The 18,146-nt window shown below is 35.4% G+C and overlaps 1 protein-coding gene across 1 annotated transcript; it reads right to left on the bottom strand.

The window, feature by feature from the left end:
* Nucleotides 1–12,065: 12,065 nt before the first annotated feature.
* LOC120265194 (uncharacterized mitochondrial protein AtMg00820-like) lies at nucleotides 12,066–12,788 on the bottom strand. The gene is made up of 2 exons (XM_039273083.1): nucleotides 12,545–12,788; nucleotides 12,066–12,217 (listed from the first exon to the last, which is right to left on the bottom strand). The coding sequence occupies exons 1-2, from the start codon at nucleotides 12,786–12,788 to the stop codon at nucleotides 12,066–12,068; spliced, it is 396 nt and encodes a 131-aa protein (XP_039129017.1).
* Nucleotides 12,789–18,146: the final 5,358 nt, after the last annotated feature.

Raw genomic sequence — 18,146 nt, 5'->3', positions numbered from 1 at the left:
CGGCTCAGGAAAACCTGACGATACTACTGCTGCCTTGCCTCCACCGCCGCCATCACCACCGGCGTTCCCCCAGAGGTTCTTTAGGAGACTCATGACCTCCGGCTCATCGTATAAGTACGTAGTTGCCTCTCTTTCCATTTGTTTTTCTTTCACTTTGTTTTCTTTAATTTTAATAAATAAATATGATTTATCCATTTTTTTAGAAAAAAAATCCTAAAAGTAAATATTACTACTTATCTAATCAATCACAAATATTTATCCTTTTGTGATTGTGAGGTTTAATAAGAGCCATGTTCTCATCTTTTATCTCCCGCATGAATTGTTTGGCCTTCTGATACATGTGTAGTTTTAGTGATGCTTGTGTTATATATATATATATATATATCTTATCATTTGAATCTATCTTAGTTCATATGAACACAAACAATTGTGTTCTATGAGAATCAAAACACTTGGTGAAAATTATCAAACTACTTAACAGTTCCTGCTTTAGCAATTATTAATAATTATATTGATTTAAAAAATCCACTTCACATGGTTTAGTTTTGTTCAATGTCTTGACAAATTTTATTTTGATCAATTATTCTGATTACGCCATTGTCCATAGTCTGTGGGAGACCTGTGGACCACTTGAATGTTCCCTTAGGCCTTCCATCAAAGAGACCGGGATCTCCTAGCACATGCTATTACTTGGAATATCTTGTTAGTTTGAATTCTATGCTAAATTAATTTCGTGATGATATTAATTCAATCTGAATTAAAACTGAATAAAGTGGTCTATAACATCATGAAAGCATAAATAGTAAGCCATGTTCCTAGTTAAAGTAGTAGTACTCTCATGTCAAGTTATGAACAAATGCATTGCAACAAATTCTGTCCTTTTGGTGTCAAATTTCATCAATTGTTTTGCTTGCTTGCTTGATACATTTTATATCTTTTGATGCCACCTTCTAACTATTATTATTTAAATTTCTCTTTTATTTCTTCGTTCGTCGAAAATATAATGAACAAAACATTTCTTTTATTAAATACCCATTGTCTTTGTCAAAGAATTTTACCTGAGACTTAAAGTTTATATGCATTCTTTTATTTTTTTTATTTTTTTTATTTTTGACAAAGTGGATAAACTACATGTATTAAAAAGGGGGGAAACGGATATGGATCATCCACTAGATGTGGACCAAAACAACAAAACCTCCAAAGGAGACAACATAAAACTAACAAGGACAAGGATGATGACGCAAGACAGATCCCATCGAATGGATCAAAAGGAGAGACAAGGCTAGCCTTTCACTTGATTCATCTCCTCTCCGTTGATCGAACTCCCACTGGTAATATCTACCAAACGCTAGAGATTGGATTCTCTAACTTCCTTTAGCTTTAGGGGCTGCGGAGAACCAAGACAGAAGCACGTGATTAATCTTCAGGATAAGGATACGCGGAGAAGAAGTAGAGGCATTAAAAATATGAGCCATTCGTTCAAGCCAAATAATCCAAACACCAGCTTTAAACACTAGATCCACAATATCACTTTTAGAGGGAGATATCCTAGACCTCCATGAACACTAAACCTCATCAAGTGAGTTTGGTAAAACCGGTAGCTGGAAAAGATGCAGAAAAATAATCCAGATCTGACGCACAAAGGAGCAGTGAATAAACAAGTGATTCACTGACTCGCACTCCGCATGACATAAAACACAAGTGGTAGTAGGGAGCTTGTTGCAGGTAGTGGTGGTAGTGGTAGTAGGGAGCTAGTTGTAGGTAGTGGTGGTAGTGGTAGTAGGGAGCTTATGCATTCTTTTAGCAGAAGGATTTATTTATTTATTCACCTTTTTTTTCTTTTTTTTTTCTTTTTTTTTCTTTGAGGATGAATTCATGTAAAAGAAACGAAACAAACAATATAAGGAACATAAATGGCATCTCTTGCAGTATGTCATTAGTACTGTCTTTTCCCTTGTGTGTTTGTGATTAGAACAGTTGCTTTATTTTTATTTTTTTCAATAATTTCCCAGTATCTTATTTTCTCAATGGTTTATTAACAATCTATTTTGATGAATGAGCAAGAGTTTTATGGGAGAAGAGACCCATGGTTATTAGATCATGCACGTGACACTAACAAAAAGGCTCCTGAAGTTTGGAATAAGAATGAATGAAAAGACTTTCACTATTGAAAGTTAATTAGTTCAGTTTAGCAAGTGTGAATATGTTCTTTATTATTATTGTCTCAATATCACAATCAAAATTGTTAGGTATTCTTAATTAATAACATCTAGTTCAATTTGTCCTTCTTTCAAGCTTGATGTGTGCTTTTGTTTTATCTATGCGTGTTCATTGTGCTTCCTGTGGTTAATTAACACTTGTTGTTGTTATCATTTCTTGGCACAGGAAAACAGAGGAAAAAATGCATCTTTCCCAGTAATCTCATGTCTTTCAATGTACATAACTCTCGAGGTGTACTCTTGCTAGTTCTCATTTATTCAGCTTTCTTGAATTGATCTCATTTTCCAAACTTGCTTTCAGTCATTTTATCAGTTATTACATTGCACCAAGTGGTAATGTATTAACTCCAATAGTTCATGTGACTCGGTTATGGATTCAGGAGGTGGAGGAAATTTTGATATTAGTGAATTGTTCTGTGCAGGGACCGCAGTTCATAGTCAAGAGGATGAGATGCCCAGCTGATTCATGTCTTGTTTTACACAAGAATTTCAGGCTTTTCTCTTCAAAGAATTGGACTTGTCTTAGCTTGAATCTACAATATGCTTGTGGCATAGTTGATGCTATATGTGACTAATCAAATCTCGAAATGATAAAGACTCAACATGTAAAGATAAAATCCCCCAGGAGAAATCAACAAATTGGCTTGTTTTTCCTGATCGAACTTCTTAGGAAGGATTTGGAGTTGTTGGTGGTTATTTCTTGGCAACAAGCAGAAAGTTCATTTCATTGTAGATGGATCCTCAGGTGCTGTTATTTGTCATTAGTGATCAGCAGAAGCTCATTGCTTGGAGAATCAAAGCCATTGTTGCATGTTTTACCAATACAATGAGTTTGGGAATGACAAGAATTCCTCTTCTAAATTCAGAATCGATTGCAAAAATTGTGTATTGTTGATTCTGCAAGACTTATTTTCATTCATTTAATGAAAATTTGATTCCAGCTCCTATATGAGAAATATAGACAATAAATCAATAATGCCAATAATGAATATGCCTATCCAAATGAAGGGTTGATGTTCTCACCATTTTCTTAGAGCCCATTGTCCACTTTCTTTGGTACTGTGCAAATTCAGTTATCTTTTATTTATTAATTGTTTTCTGTTTATCATCTTATGTTTGTCTGTTTGTCCTTATAATTTGTTTGGGTCAGTTTGGTTAGGTTATTTTTTTGTTGTGTTTTGCCTTTTTCCCCCATAATTAGTATGGTCACATGTTGTTAGTAATTTTTCCATAATTACTACATTTGTTTATCTACTTTAACGGGTAAATTTTTTAGTAGGCCACTAAACTTTGGCTCATTTTCACTTTGATTACCGAACTTCAATTTATATCAATTTAGTCACTCAACTTTAATTTGATTTCAACTAGCAATAAATCAAGGATTTCAATCTCCAATTGATAACCCAAAAAAAATAAAGGATTATCTTATAATCATAAACATCTTATATTAGTTACAATAGAGAAAGAATGTTAAACAAGTTTATTTGGATCATTAACCTCAGTTGCAGGCCTAATCTTAGAGTAAATGAGATCATAGTCAAAGTTATACAAAAAAATTTAAATAATTTTTAATAAATTATATAATAAAATAAAAATATAGATTATATGATAAATCAAAGTTTTATATTATGAGAATGATGAACGGGTTGACCCAAGGTCGAATCTCTTGTCGAAAATTAAATAATACTGTTTTAGTATAGATTATATTCATGGGTTTCCTATGGGAAGATGTCTTTTCTCTTCCCTTCGGAGTTGCATGGCAGAGGATATATGAACTCGCTTTGATTTTGTAAATATTTTTTAGGCGTGTACATGGTAAGACTTTAATCGCTCCCATGTAACATTTGACCTAATTAATAAATCACTATGGGGTCATTAAGCTATCATACCTGACTATCACCACTTTGCTGGTGGTGTTTGTCTCTTTTGTCAAAAAAAAAAACAATTTTATATTTATGATAATAATAATAATAATAATAATAATAATAATAAATAAATAAATAAATAAACATTTTAAATATAATTTTTTTAAAAAAAAATCATGAATTACGAGGCAAAAAAATAAAAAAATCAGGGCCCTTGATATAATTTATCTTATCATAAATTATATTTGAAAAAAATAATTAAGATTTTTAAAAATACGGTTGTGCAAATATAATAATAATAATAATAATAATAATAATAATAATAATAATAATTCCTCTACATCTTCCCTGCTGGTTTCTACTTTTCTACTTTTAGATCTATATAAAGTAGGAAAAACAATAACCATTAATTACAAGTATTATGAAAAGTTTCTTCTACTTATCTGCCAAAAAATTATCTATGCCTTTTATATGTTTTACATGAACTCTAAAACCATTTCCTATACTACCATATGCTCATCGAATGCTATTGTAGGTCCTGTTTCTGTTAGAGTATTTACCTCATTTCCTCCAAAAATACTACATATATCACTATTGTTTTCACTATCATTATTATCCACAATAACTTTTTTTTTTCTTTTTTTTTATGAAAAGGTGGATAAACCACATTCATTGAAAGCAAATAACACCAAAAGGAGCCAAGGCTCTACAAAAGCAACCACCAGGAGTGGTAAGAGAAGAAAAATAGACGGACCAAAAGAAAAAGACAAAAAAAGAGAAACCTAAAGGAGGGGAAGTTCCTTTAGAGATACATGACAACTAAGAACTAGACCTCGCCTGGGGAAGGAGGTCTCGATAGCAGGGCAACCTGCACCGAATCTCTGGGGCTTAAGAACTCCAGGCTCCTCTTCAGATTCAGGAGCTGCATTGAACTAAGAAATTAACATGCAGTCAATCCTCAAGATAATGGAAATAGACGAGAGACAATTGGAATTGAAAATACGTGCATTTCTTTCATGCCAGATATTCCAATTAATAGCTCTCACAAGCATATCCCAAAACAGGATTAAGGATTTGGACATCTTGCTCCTCCAATCCCCCCAAAGGTCCTTGAGAAACGTAGGTTATTGACAAACCCCGAAGAGTTGTCCAAAGTAGATCTAGATGTGCAAGCCAAATGGGCAATGGAGGAGGAGATAATCAGTAGTTTCGACCGCCGCATGACACAACACACAAGCAGTTGGTTGAAAGAGGTTACATCTACGCAGAGCTAAATTCTCAAGGATCAAGATTTTGTTACTCCTAACCAAGCTCTCAACAGGTTGTATTTCATAACACAATGGCTTGGTAAGAATATCGGCCTGCTGCTCATCTGTGCTGCAGTGCTTCAATGTAACGATTCCCTCACTGATCTAGCTACGGATGAAGTAAAACTTGATGTCAATATGTTAAGTTCTCCCATGGTGCATAGGGCTCTTAGCTATGGCAATAGCAGAATTATTGTCAACCCAAATTTCAGTTTCTTTCTTGCATCCTATGCCACAATCATCCATCAATTTTCTGAGCCATAAATATTGGCATGCTGCAGCTAAAACAACAATGTACTCTACTTCAGTTGTTAAAAGTGCAATTACTTCTTGTTTCTTCGACATCCATGATATGGCAGCTGATCTAAGATTGAAAACTACTCCTATAGTGCTCCTTCTATCTGGCAAACTCCCGGCCCAGTCACTATCAGAGAACCCCTCCAATTTACACTCATTTTCATGAGCAAACCACAATAAACATATTCCTCTAGGTCACGCCGAAAAATCAAGAAGATGATTTTCAATGATAAGCACGACGAGATGATATCAAGAACCACGAGGAGAAATTCCAAGAGAATGCGGTCACTAGTCTGGCTAGAGATAATATCAAGAACCACGATTTTAGCCAGCTCTTTACAAAGCTTAGAAGTCTCTTGAGTTAGCGAAATAGAGAGGTGTGAGCATTACCATCTGGGTTTCGAAGAGGAATCTTCATTCGTTTTTGTGTTATCATGCATTGTGTCCAAAATAGAGGAGGAGCTCTCCTTAGCCTTGGAATGAACACGGTGATGCTGCGGCGGTAAGGAAAGTTTCACCGTACAGTTCACTGCCAAATGACCCGCACCTCTGCAACATTTACAGGAGAGACGATGCCGGCATTCTAAAGTTTTATGGGTGGAGTGAAGGCAGTGATTACAGCTCGGTGGTGATCGAGGTTGTTTAGAATCAATCACCGAGAGGGAACCTTCCAGAGGAGAACGAACAACACTCGGCCTATCGGAGGTAGGACTGTGCCTGTGTTTGCGTGAGCTAACAGTTTCCTAGCCAATTTGGGGATCCGCCGAATCTTTCTCCAAAGTCTTCTGAGCCCCTTCAGTCGACACTTACTCGCTAGTAGGGCTTACCATTGCGGCAAAGGAGGTGCCCTCCCTAATCAAGCTACTCCGAGGAGGGCACCGTCCACTTCTTAAAGGCCGGTAGGAGCCCGGTTGCCAGATGCGGGTATAGTTCTTGCGGGACCACCCTCCTCTGCCTCCTTCAGCTTCGATGTGCTAGCCGCCGTCGCAAGTTCCACCAAGGAGATTGTTGTGGAGCGAGTCGCCCATCGCCTTTCTTCTTTTCCCTTCTTTCATTTTCATCCACAATAACTATATCAATTTTTTTTTGGCTGATTTTAATTCTTATTACAAATTTAATCTTTCCATTTTAACCTTATCACTGTACATTCTTCAACATAATGACATTCTGCTCCACATATATAACATTTACATTTTCCTAGTGGTTTATGTTATATTATTATTATTAAAATTTTAAATATATATTTTTTTTAAATCATGAATTATAGGGCCCTATTAGATCAGGGAGCCTGAGATGCACCTTAGTAGCCTATGCCTAATTTTTGGAAAGACCCTTAGATTTTTTATATTCCTCTTGCTTTTAAGCCCCTTCATAAACATAGATTTTCCTTTGGATGACTTGGGTGTTTTGGATTTTTTGTACAATAATTGTATTGATCATAATTTCTTGATGGTATTTCTAAGACCTCATTGGATTGGGAAAGATTAAGATTTATGGTACTTATTAATTCCACTCCTAACCAATGGGTCTGGCTTCCTATGGTTGTTTCAAATAAAATCTCCATGGTTGTCTACAATCATGTTAATCAGAATCGTTTGGATGAAGGTGAGATTTGGAAAGGATGGCATAATTTGTGGAGGTTTCCTGTAGCTCCTAGAGTTAAAGTGTTTATTTGGAGGATGCTACATGGTCTTATTCCAACTTATAAATTTTTATATAGCCTCAATATTGACCCTCAGCTTCCTTGCTCGTTGTGTGGAATAGGAAGGGAATGGGTGCAACATCTTTTTTGGCAATGCAGGACAAGTTGGCAATGCCTGCTCTTGGTTGAGCACATAACTGGAATGTATCTTCGAAGCATCAGGGACTTTCATAAAGGAACATGGCTCAAGTATAATCAGGATGTTGGTGGGGCAAATAGGCCCATGGCTGCTTTGCTTGCCACCATGGCTTGGGAAATTTGGAAAGCAAGATGTGATCAAATCTTTAGAAAGAGGAGTTTTAATACTCAGCAAACTGTTGCATATGTTGTGAAAGTAGTCACCAAATATGCCAGGAATTCAAGAGCCAATGTCAGGGAAGTTTCCTCTAGCTCTATATTTCTTTGGTCCACTATTTTGTTTTGTGATGCATCTTGGAGTCACTTTGTTGGGCCTTGTGGCCTTAGTTTTGTAGTTACAGCTTATAACAACACTATTCTGTTGGCAAGCGCTCTGACTTTGAATCTGAATACCAATTTTTGAGCGAAGTTGGTAGCCCTTGAGCATGGTTTAAATGGCTGCAAGGATATAAATGTGAAGATAGACCGTGTTGTTTGCAATTGTCTTGGAATTGTGGAGACGGTGAACCAAGATGGCAGCTGCACTAGCTAGAGATATGAGGAGGAACTTCGCAGAATTCAGCATATATTGGACAATAACAACAATTTTACTCTGGAGTATATCCCTAGAGATCTCAATGGAGTTGTCAATGTTCTTGCTAATCAAGCTCGCCTTAACTCGGGTGTTTCCTTGTTCCATCAAGGATGCGATCTTCCGCGGTGGTTGCTGAGGGCAGCCACTGCTTATGGGCTTAGCTTCTAAGCAGTGTCTTGTGTGTTTGGTTTTTCTTTTTATTTCCTTTTTAGCTGTCTAGCTCTCTTTCAAAAAAAAAAATCTTTATGTTCAGATATGAGACACCTCACTTCATTATCCTGATTAGTGTTATTTGAATGTCCCGTGCTGGAGTCTCTGCCCAGAAGAAATGCAAGGCCTCACTTCGCTTCAATATCTATACATTAAAGGTTGTCCAGTATTGAAGTCATTTCTAGAAGGCCTCCAACAGTGACTTCCTACTCTTAAATGGCTTAACATTAATAAATGCCCTAAGCTAGAGAGGCAATGAAGCACAAGAGGAGACGATTTCCACCTTGTCTCTAACATCTCAGAAAGAGATATAAAAAGCGTCCCCAGGAGGACATGATTAGCACCTTGTCTTTAACATCATAAAAACATAAATAGTAAGTAAGTACTATTACTGCTTAAAGTAGCACTATTCCCGTGTAAGTTATGAACAACTATATTACCACACATTCTTTACTTTTGGTAGCAATTTTCATTAGTGGTATTGCTTGCTTCATACAATTTTTTTTAATAATATGGACAAGGTACACCACACTCTCTTTTATTATTAGATCTCAAACATTCATTAAAAGAGACTCAAACTTTTGACCTCCTGTTAACAAATCAAGTTTCTTATTGTTTAGCTATTGCGGTAGTGACACTTCATATATTAATATTTCAACAAACATGTTTTATAAGGTGCCTCATTTTTTTAGTTTATTTTTATGTTCAAATTTCTCTTCTACTTCACTTAGTTTATTTATAATTATTGTCACTTTCCTATTTTTGCTTTACTTTCTCTCCATTGTGGAGTACACGAACAATATTTTCCGCTTCCTTAACTAATTTTGAAACTAGAAATATTAGCACCACATTTATCACCTAGGAGATATCATTGTGATTTTGAGTCCTCTAGATGTAAAGAATATGGTTAGCACAAAAATGTAAACAAGATAATATTCTATATATTATTTCTTTTCTGTTTTTGTTTTTGTTTTGTTTTTTTTACTTTACTATTTTTTTTCTTCAAATTGTAAACGCTCTAAAAATTTTTAATGAAAAAACACACTAATTTCATTTTTTTTAATTAAAAAACACTCTAATTTAAAAAAAAAGTAACAAAGCATTTCTTTTATTAAATGCCCATTGTCTTTGTCAAACAAGTTTACCTTGGAAGTTTATTTGCATTCCTCACCATTGTTTTCTTTGGATGGGAAAATTAAGAGCTTTTCTTTTCTTTCAATCTGCTATCTATACTTGTATCATGATGAGTTGAATTGTATAAACATACTACTAGTGTAAAAAACCATAATTGGAATGTCTTGGAGTATGTCATTACTACTGCCTTCCCTTCTGTGTTCATAATTACTACACTAGCTGTATTTTTTTTTAATAATTTCCCAATGTCTTATATTCTCAGTGATTTATTTATTAACAGTTTTGAAGAATGAGCAAGTGTTTTGAAGGAGAAGAGAAGCATATGGTTATTAGATCATGCACCTAGCATTACCAAAAAGGCCAGGAGGTCTACAATCAGAACGCATCAAAATAGTTTCACTACCAAATATTAATTAGTTCAATAAGAAAGTGTGATGTTCGGTGGCATACATGTGAATATGTTCTTTATTATTATTGCCTCAAGATCACAATCACACAATTACAAGGTACTCTTAATAAATCGACTTCTATTTGTCCTTCTTTCAAGCTTGATGTGTGCCTTTTTCTGTCCATGCTTATTATGCTTCCTATGGTTAATAAACACTTGCTCTTGTTATCATAACTTGGCATAGGAAAATAGAGGAAAAGATGCATCTATCCCAGTGATCTCGTATCTTTCAATGCACATAATTCTTGAGGTATACTCTTTCTAGTTCTCAATTATGCTACTTCCCTGGATTGATCTCATTGGCCAAACCAGCTTCCAGTCATTTATCAGTAATTACACTGCAAAAAGAGGTGATGTATTAATCGTAATAGTTCACATGACTAGGTTATGGATTCAGCAGATGGAGGAGCTTTTGATATTATTGAGTCTTTCTGTGCAGGGACCAAAGTTCAATCTCAAGAGGGTGACGCTCAGCAAATTCATGTATTGTTTTCCACAAGAATTAGGAGTTTTTTTCCTTATAAGATTTGGACTTGTATTTGCTTGAATTTATTATATGCTTGTCTCATAGTTGACACTATTTATTACTAAGCAAATATCCAAAGGATGCATACTCAACATGTTGAAGATAAAATCCCCTTGGAGAAATCAATCAATTGGCTTGTTTTCCTGATTGAACTTTTTAGGAAGGATTTGGAGTTACGTGTTTATTTCTTGGCAACAAGAAGAAAGATCATTTCATTATAGATGAATCCTTAGCTGCTATTATGTATCATCAGCAAACATCAGAATCTCATTCAATGGAGAATGTAAGCCATTGTTACATGTTTCTGTTAAGGACTAGACAACAACTAGACATCAAGAGGAACAAGTTTTCTATTCAACTCCAACTGTAAAAACTCTTCTACAAGTCTTGAAAATTCATACAAGAGAGAAGACTTCAAAGAAAAAACAAAAAAAAAATTAAGAACAACAACTCTCTGAACTAATACATCAGTTATATATACAAACAAAAAGTTTGGTCACCAAAATGAAACTAACTAGTTGACTAAGCTAGCCACATGCAGCAACCTGGTGCATCAAACCGCTTATCAACCTTGCCTCGAACTTGACCGCGCCTCTTTGATTGATCAATTCTGGACCACACGATCATAATCCAACCCCAATGCTAGACTTTCTCTTCTACCTCGAACTTACTCCTTTTTTCTAATCAAATGCATCACAGCCATTGATTAATTCCCAGCCAAAGACCAACAAACTTACCTACTATTCAAACACATGAAAAGACTCTACTACCCTTCCAATCCAAACTAATGACACCAGGACATTCACAGCAACAGCACACTTGCTTCTTTACTCCAATTCATCTTCAATTCTCATCTGCTTCAATCACAACTAACAAAATCCCCCCTTGATTCAAGCTGACACACTCCCATCTCTCCTGTGAACTGCTCATGCTTCTGAATACTCAAGTATTTTGTAAATATATCAGCCACCTGCACATTTGTACTGCAAAAATTTAACTGAATCTTCTTCTTTGCTATCAACTCTCTTATATGATGAAATTTGACATCCATGTGTTTTGTTCTGCCATGGAGAGTAGGATTTCTTGCAATTGCAATGCATGATTTGTTGTCACACCACATTTGAATTGCTACAACATAATCTACTTCACAATCTCCTAATATCTTTTCCATCCACATACTATGGCAGCACGCTACACTTAAAGCCACATACTTAGCTTCTATAGATGATAAGGCTACAATTTCTTGTTTTTTTGAAGCCCAACATATAGAACCAGAACTCATATTAAACACAAAACCAGTTGTGCTCTTTCTATCTTGAGTATCACTACTCCAATCACTATCAGAATATCCTTCAAGTATACATGGAACATTTCTATTGTATTGAATTCCAAAGTTATAGGTTCTAGCAACATACCCTAACACATGTTTTACAGCTCCCAGATGAATTTTAGTGGGCTGAGCCATATGCCTAGAAAACATATTCACAGCATAAACTAGATCAGGTCTTGTGTGTGTCAAATACAAGAGCTTACCAACCAAGCTTCTATAACAGGTTGAATTAGCACTCTCAGCTTCATCATTTAACTGCAATTTGGTACACTGACTCGTAGGAACACCAACTGCTTTACATCCTTGCATGTTGAACTACTTCAATAAGTCTTTTGCATATTTTTTCTGAGACACATGCACACCCTTTTCACTTTGATTCACTTCCAAACCCAAAAAATACTTCATCAGACCTAAGTCTGTCATATCAAATTCCTTCTTAATAGCTGATTTGAACTTCTCAATCATTTCTGTTGATGAACTCAAACAAAGCAAATCATCAACATAAACACAAACCAATAACACTTCAGCATGATTCCCCAATTTCTTGTATAAAGTGTGTTCTGTCAAACTTTTATAAAATCCTTGTGAAACAAACCAAGCATCTAGCCTTTCATACCATGCTCTTGGGGCTTGCCTCAAACCATACATGGCTTTAAACAATCTATACACCTGACCTTCCTTACCTTGAACTTCAAAACCTTTGGGTTGAGAGACTTACACTTCCTCTTCAATTCTACTACTTAAGAATGCAGATTTTCTATCCACCTGATAGTTTGGCCAATTCCTCTAAGCACCTAGTACCAAAATAATCCTGACTGTGTCTATTCTAGCCACTGGAGCAAACACATCCTCGTAATCAACTCCATACTCTTGAGAAACCCCTTTAGCTACAAGTCTTGCATTATGCCTCTCAATTTCTCCATTTGGCTTCAATTTTGTTTTATATACCAACTTGACACCTATTTCCTTCTTTCCTTCTGGTAATTCATACAATTTCCAAGTTTCATTCTTCTGAATTGAGTCAATTTCCTCTGCCATAGCTCTCCTCCAATGCTCAAATTTTTTAGCCTCCTCAAAGCTACTAGGATCGGAAACATTAAGAGCATAAGAACAGCTTTCATATAATTCCTTTTAAAGTCCTCACCTTTGGTGTTGGAGAATCATCATCACTAGAATCACTTGCTTGTTCAGTTTGAGTTTGTGAAGAATTGCTGTCACTGCTACTGGCTGCTGCTGCATCTGAACCATTCTGATCACTTGTTCTAGAATTCCCTGCAATGATCATTCTCCTCTCCTGTAAAGTAATTATACCATATGTGTCTTCCTTCATTTTAGACCACTGCCAAAACTCAGTTTCAATAAATTTTACGTCTCTGCTCACCAAAATTTTCACAGTATCAGGCACAAAAATTTTATATGCCTTAGCATCGATACAGCAACCAAGAAAAAGTCCTTTTACTGTTCTATTGTCCAATTTCTGTAAATTTTGAGTAGGAATATGGACAAAACCTATACACCTAAATATCCTCAAGTGTGACACAATTGGTTTCACCCCAAACCATGCTTCATGTGGAGTTTTTCCTTGAACTGCATAGGTTAGTGAAATGTTAGATATATATACAACAGTAGCAATTGCCTTAGCCCAAAATCTTTTTGGCATATCAGCAGCCTTTAACATGCTTCTTGCTTTCTCCACCAAAGTTCTATTCTTTCTTTCTACTACCCCATTTTGTTGGGGAGTGTAGGGGGTTGTTAATTCATCCTTAATGCCTTTCTGTACACAGAAATCCTGAATTTCTCTTGACATAAACTCACATCCTCTATCTATTCTGAGTATCCATAATTTCTGTCCTGATTGCCTCTCAACAAAAGCCATAAACTTCTGGAAATAATTGAAGACCTAATGCTTAAATTTTAACACATAGATCCAGCACATTCTTAAGAAGTCATCAACAAAGAGCAAGAAATATTTACCTCCTTCAATTGACTCAGATTGCATTGGCCCACACACATTAGCATGAACTAACTGAAGTTTATGCCTTGCTCTCTAGGATTTTCTAGAATTAAATGGGAATCTTGCCAATTTTCCATAGACACATTTTTCACAATAATTCACTTTCTTAACTTCAGGCAAAGCATTTACTAAATTCTGCTGTGATAACACCTGCAGCCCTTGAAAGTTTAAGTGCCCTTATCTCCTGTGCCATAACATCCCCAATTCTTCATCCTTTATTACCACATTCATCTGAATTTCATTAGAAAATTCAATTGGATAGAGATTGTTGCCACTTCTATGAATATGAAATAAAATCTTTCCAGAATCAGCTGCCTGAATTACACACCCAGTCTTGCTAAACACCACATCATAACCTCCTTCAACTAATTGGCCAACCTTTAATAAATTGTGAGCCAAAGAAGGAAAAAACTAAACTCCATGAATTAACTTAGTTTCACCACCACATACCTGAATTGCCACTGATCCTTTGCTAAGAACATCAACTTCTTTGTCATCACCCAATCTCACTTTATGTCTCAATTTCTCATCAAGACTGTGAAATAACTTTCTCCTACCAGTCATGTGACAAGAAGTCCCACTACCCAGTAACCAAATAGAAGAATTATGCAATTCCTCTCCATTATGCACCGTGAATAAGTTTCCATAATCACTGGAACTAATATTGATAGATGAACTTGAACCTTCATATAAATTTCTGTTTTGAGTAGACCAACAATAAGATTGGTAATGGCCATAGTTCTTGTACTTAAAACATTGTATATTTTGTAAACCTCCTCTTGCACCTCTCTGACCATATTGTCTTTGAACTCTATTGAATCTTCCAAAAGGTCTTGGACCTCCTCTTCCACCTTCATTTATATATTATTGTCCTTGTTGTTGTATAACCTGTCTTTGATCACCTCCTCTAGGATTAATTTCAGCTCTTTCTCTACCTCTGAAATTCCTACCTCTTCCTCTCATTCTTCCACCTCTGAAATTCCCTTGCATAACAAAAGCTTCATGCCTCTCAGAAAATTGATTGAATATTGCCTCATGAGCCTATAAAAATCCACTCAATTCATTTAGAGACAATGTAGACATGTCCCTTGCCTCTTCTATTAAAGTTATAGCATGTACAAACCTGGAAGATAAACTCCTCAACACCTTCAAAACTACCTCGACATCCTTCAATTCACCTTCCATACCTCTAATTTGATTCACCACTGCTAGAACCCTTGTAATATAGTGTTGTATGGTTTCATCTTCTCTCATTTGAAATAAATCAAACCTCTGCCTCAATGTCTGTTGTCTTACTGACACCATCCTTGAAGTTCCTTGATTCTCTTTCTTCAAATGATCCCAGGCTTCCTTTGCTATATCAAACCTGACAATTCTATGAAGAATTGTCTCATCCACAGCTTGTTGAAGCAGAAATAAGCCCTTGGCATCATCTTCCAAGTCCTTCTCTGATGGCTTCTCCTTGCTAATCCCTTCTTCAATAATTTCCCACAACCTCTGGGATCTAAAGAAAATCCTCATCCTAAAACTCCAATGTTCATACTCATCTCCTTTAAAAATTGGCAACAGAGAACGAGAAATTTCTGGTGTTGGTGCAAATGCTGATGTAGATGCTGGTGTAGATGCAGATGAAGAACTAGAAGCCATTACTATTTATCTTGACACTACCTTCACACAATTAACACTCCACACACCTTAAAAAAACCTCACAATTCTAGGCAAGACTTACCAGAATAAATTCACCACAAACCCTCAACAATCACTCCCAAAAACTTCACAACCCAACAACTCACAATAGAAACAACTCACCTGCAAACTAACACCAACAACACTCACCTCATAGATCTGATACCACTGTTAAGGACTAGACAACAACTAGACATCAAGAGGAACAAGTTTTTTATTCAACTCCAACTGTAAAAACTCTTCTACAAGTCTTGAAAATTCATACAAGAGAGAAGACTTCAAAGGAAAACAAAAAAAAAAAAAACATTAAGAACAACAACTCACTGAACTAATACATCAGTTATATATATAAACAGAAAGTTTGGTCACCAAAATAAAACTAACTAGGTGACTAAGCTAGCCACGTGCAGCAACCCAGTGCATCAAACAGCTTATCAACCTTGCCTCGAACTTAAGCACACCTCTTTGATTGATCAATTTTGGACCACACGATCATAATCCAACCCCGATGCTTGACTTTAACCCTGATGCTAGACTTTCTCTTCTGCCTCGAACTTACTCCTTTTCTCTGATCAAATGGACCATAACCATTGACTAATTCCAAGCCAAAGAACAACGAACTTACCTACTATTTAAACACATGAAAAGACTCTACTGCTCTTCCAATCTAAACTAATGACACTAGGACATTCACAGCAACAACAGACTTGCTTCTCTACTCTAATTCTTCTTCAATTCTCATTTGCTTCAATCACAACTAACAGTTTCCACCTATAGAATGAGTTTGAGAATATGAAAATTAACCCTTTTTTATTGCTCTTCTGATTTCAGAATCAGTTATAAATATAATAATAGGACTCTTATAATAATGAATGTGATTTATCTATTTTTTTCACATTAAAAAAAACTACAATGAAGGGTTTATTGCTCTCACCATACCCTTAGAGCTGAGTGTCCACTTTCTTTGTTTTTTTTTGTTTTTTAGCACAAATACCTTGAAAATTTTAAGCATAGAAACAAACATAAGCAAGTATTGTTTATTCTTCGCACATAAACAAAATACAAAAACTAAAAACAAAGTTTAAAAATCAAAACCTACTTTCTCATCCCAAACAAAGTCGCTAGCGGTTCAAGCAAGACAAGATTGATCCCAAATGAAGCCGCAAATTATAATCAGTTATCTAGAACTCCAGTAGAGTAACCCTTGAAATAGAAGAAGCGTGTGATGACATAGAGCAACCCAAGCCCAGCGGCGATAAGAGGATGCTAGATCCCTCCCAACACCGTCATCAAGAAGAAGACCTGTTAGAGAAAACAGAGATTGAAGAAGAATTTAGTGGATTTTGAGGCGTGTAGAACACTGTCTTTTAGGAATTTATCGCCCTCAGGTCTGCACCAGGTTTTGCAACAATTCCCTCAGGATATAACAAAATCCCAAGATCAAACTTTGCAGAAAAGTAATGATCTTCTTTGAGAACTTTTCTATATTTAAAGAAGGTGAAGAGGTGTGAACAACGGTTGAATTTTTTTTTTCTGTTAGAGAAAACAACTGGCATCTCTTCGTTAAAAAAAAATAATAATAAGTCATAATTCAACCCAAGATGCCCCAAGTGCCAAGTGCCCATTCATAGATTAAATAAATAAATATATAATTATAATAATAAATATATATAAATATATGTATATATTGGAGGGCCTACTTGCACTTTTCTCAAATTCAATTATTTAATTTCTTTATTATCTTGTATTATATAAATATATGCCCGTTCTTCTTTTTAACCGATGTGGGACTAAACTATTCACACATACTATATTAACAAGACCAACATTAATTCCAGTGAGTTGATCTGGTGTCTCCTCTGGACACAGTTAAAGAAAACTTTGTACTTACTGCAGGACTTGACGAGCTGGAATCCCATCTAGAAATTGAGAATGGCATAGAGAACTACTACGAGAACCACATACCCAATATTCCTTTTGGATCTTCAGAAAAACAGCCATGACTACCGATCAACAGCTTCAAGCTCTCACTTTCTTTGGTTTTGGGCAAACTCAACTATCTTTAATTTTAATCTTCTTATGTTCGTCTTTACAATGTTTTAGTGTTAGCTTTATTAAATTCTGTTTCCATTCTATTTTAGTTTTATTTGTCACCTCTTTTTTCATCAATATGATCATGTTTTGTTTGTTCTTGACAAAAATGAAGACTCGTCTTGTAATAAAATACCTTATGTAAAGTAATAAAACACGAGAAACCAAAGGAGGTGGCCAAGTAGCCCCAGAATGATGAGTAATAGCACATGCCCAGTCTGATAAGAGATCTCAATTTGACAGAGCCCTCCTAGAGGATCCTTTCCCTCTAGGAGTTGTTTGGTTACTTTTTTTAAAGTTTAGTTGTTGTTCAATCTTTTGCTTTCGCTCCATGATCCTTTTATTAGGGTTGACTGTTCACTCCATGTTTAGTGGATCTCTATATTTTTCTGTATTTTGTTTTTAGTCTTATATTTCTGATTTTTTTGTGCTTTCTCATTCATAATAAATGTGGTTTATTTTAAAAAAATTACAATTTTATTTCAACCTTAATTAGGTTTATTCGTACCATAATTTGGTAGGTGACAACCAAAATTTGTTAATTTGTGTGAAGAGAGTTTTCAAATAAGTTCATAGAGTGTAAACCTCCATTCATGTTACCAAAT

This window comes from Dioscorea cayenensis, chromosome 7, assembly GCF_009730915.1.
Source record: "Dioscorea cayenensis subsp. rotundata cultivar TDr96_F1 chromosome 7, TDr96_F1_v2_PseudoChromosome.rev07_lg8_w22 25.fasta, whole genome shotgun sequence".
Lineage (NCBI taxonomy): Eukaryota > Viridiplantae > Streptophyta > Magnoliopsida > Dioscoreales > Dioscoreaceae > Dioscorea > Dioscorea cayenensis.
Note: the sequence above shows the minus strand (reverse complement) of the source record. Positions and strands in the feature narration are given on the sequence as shown.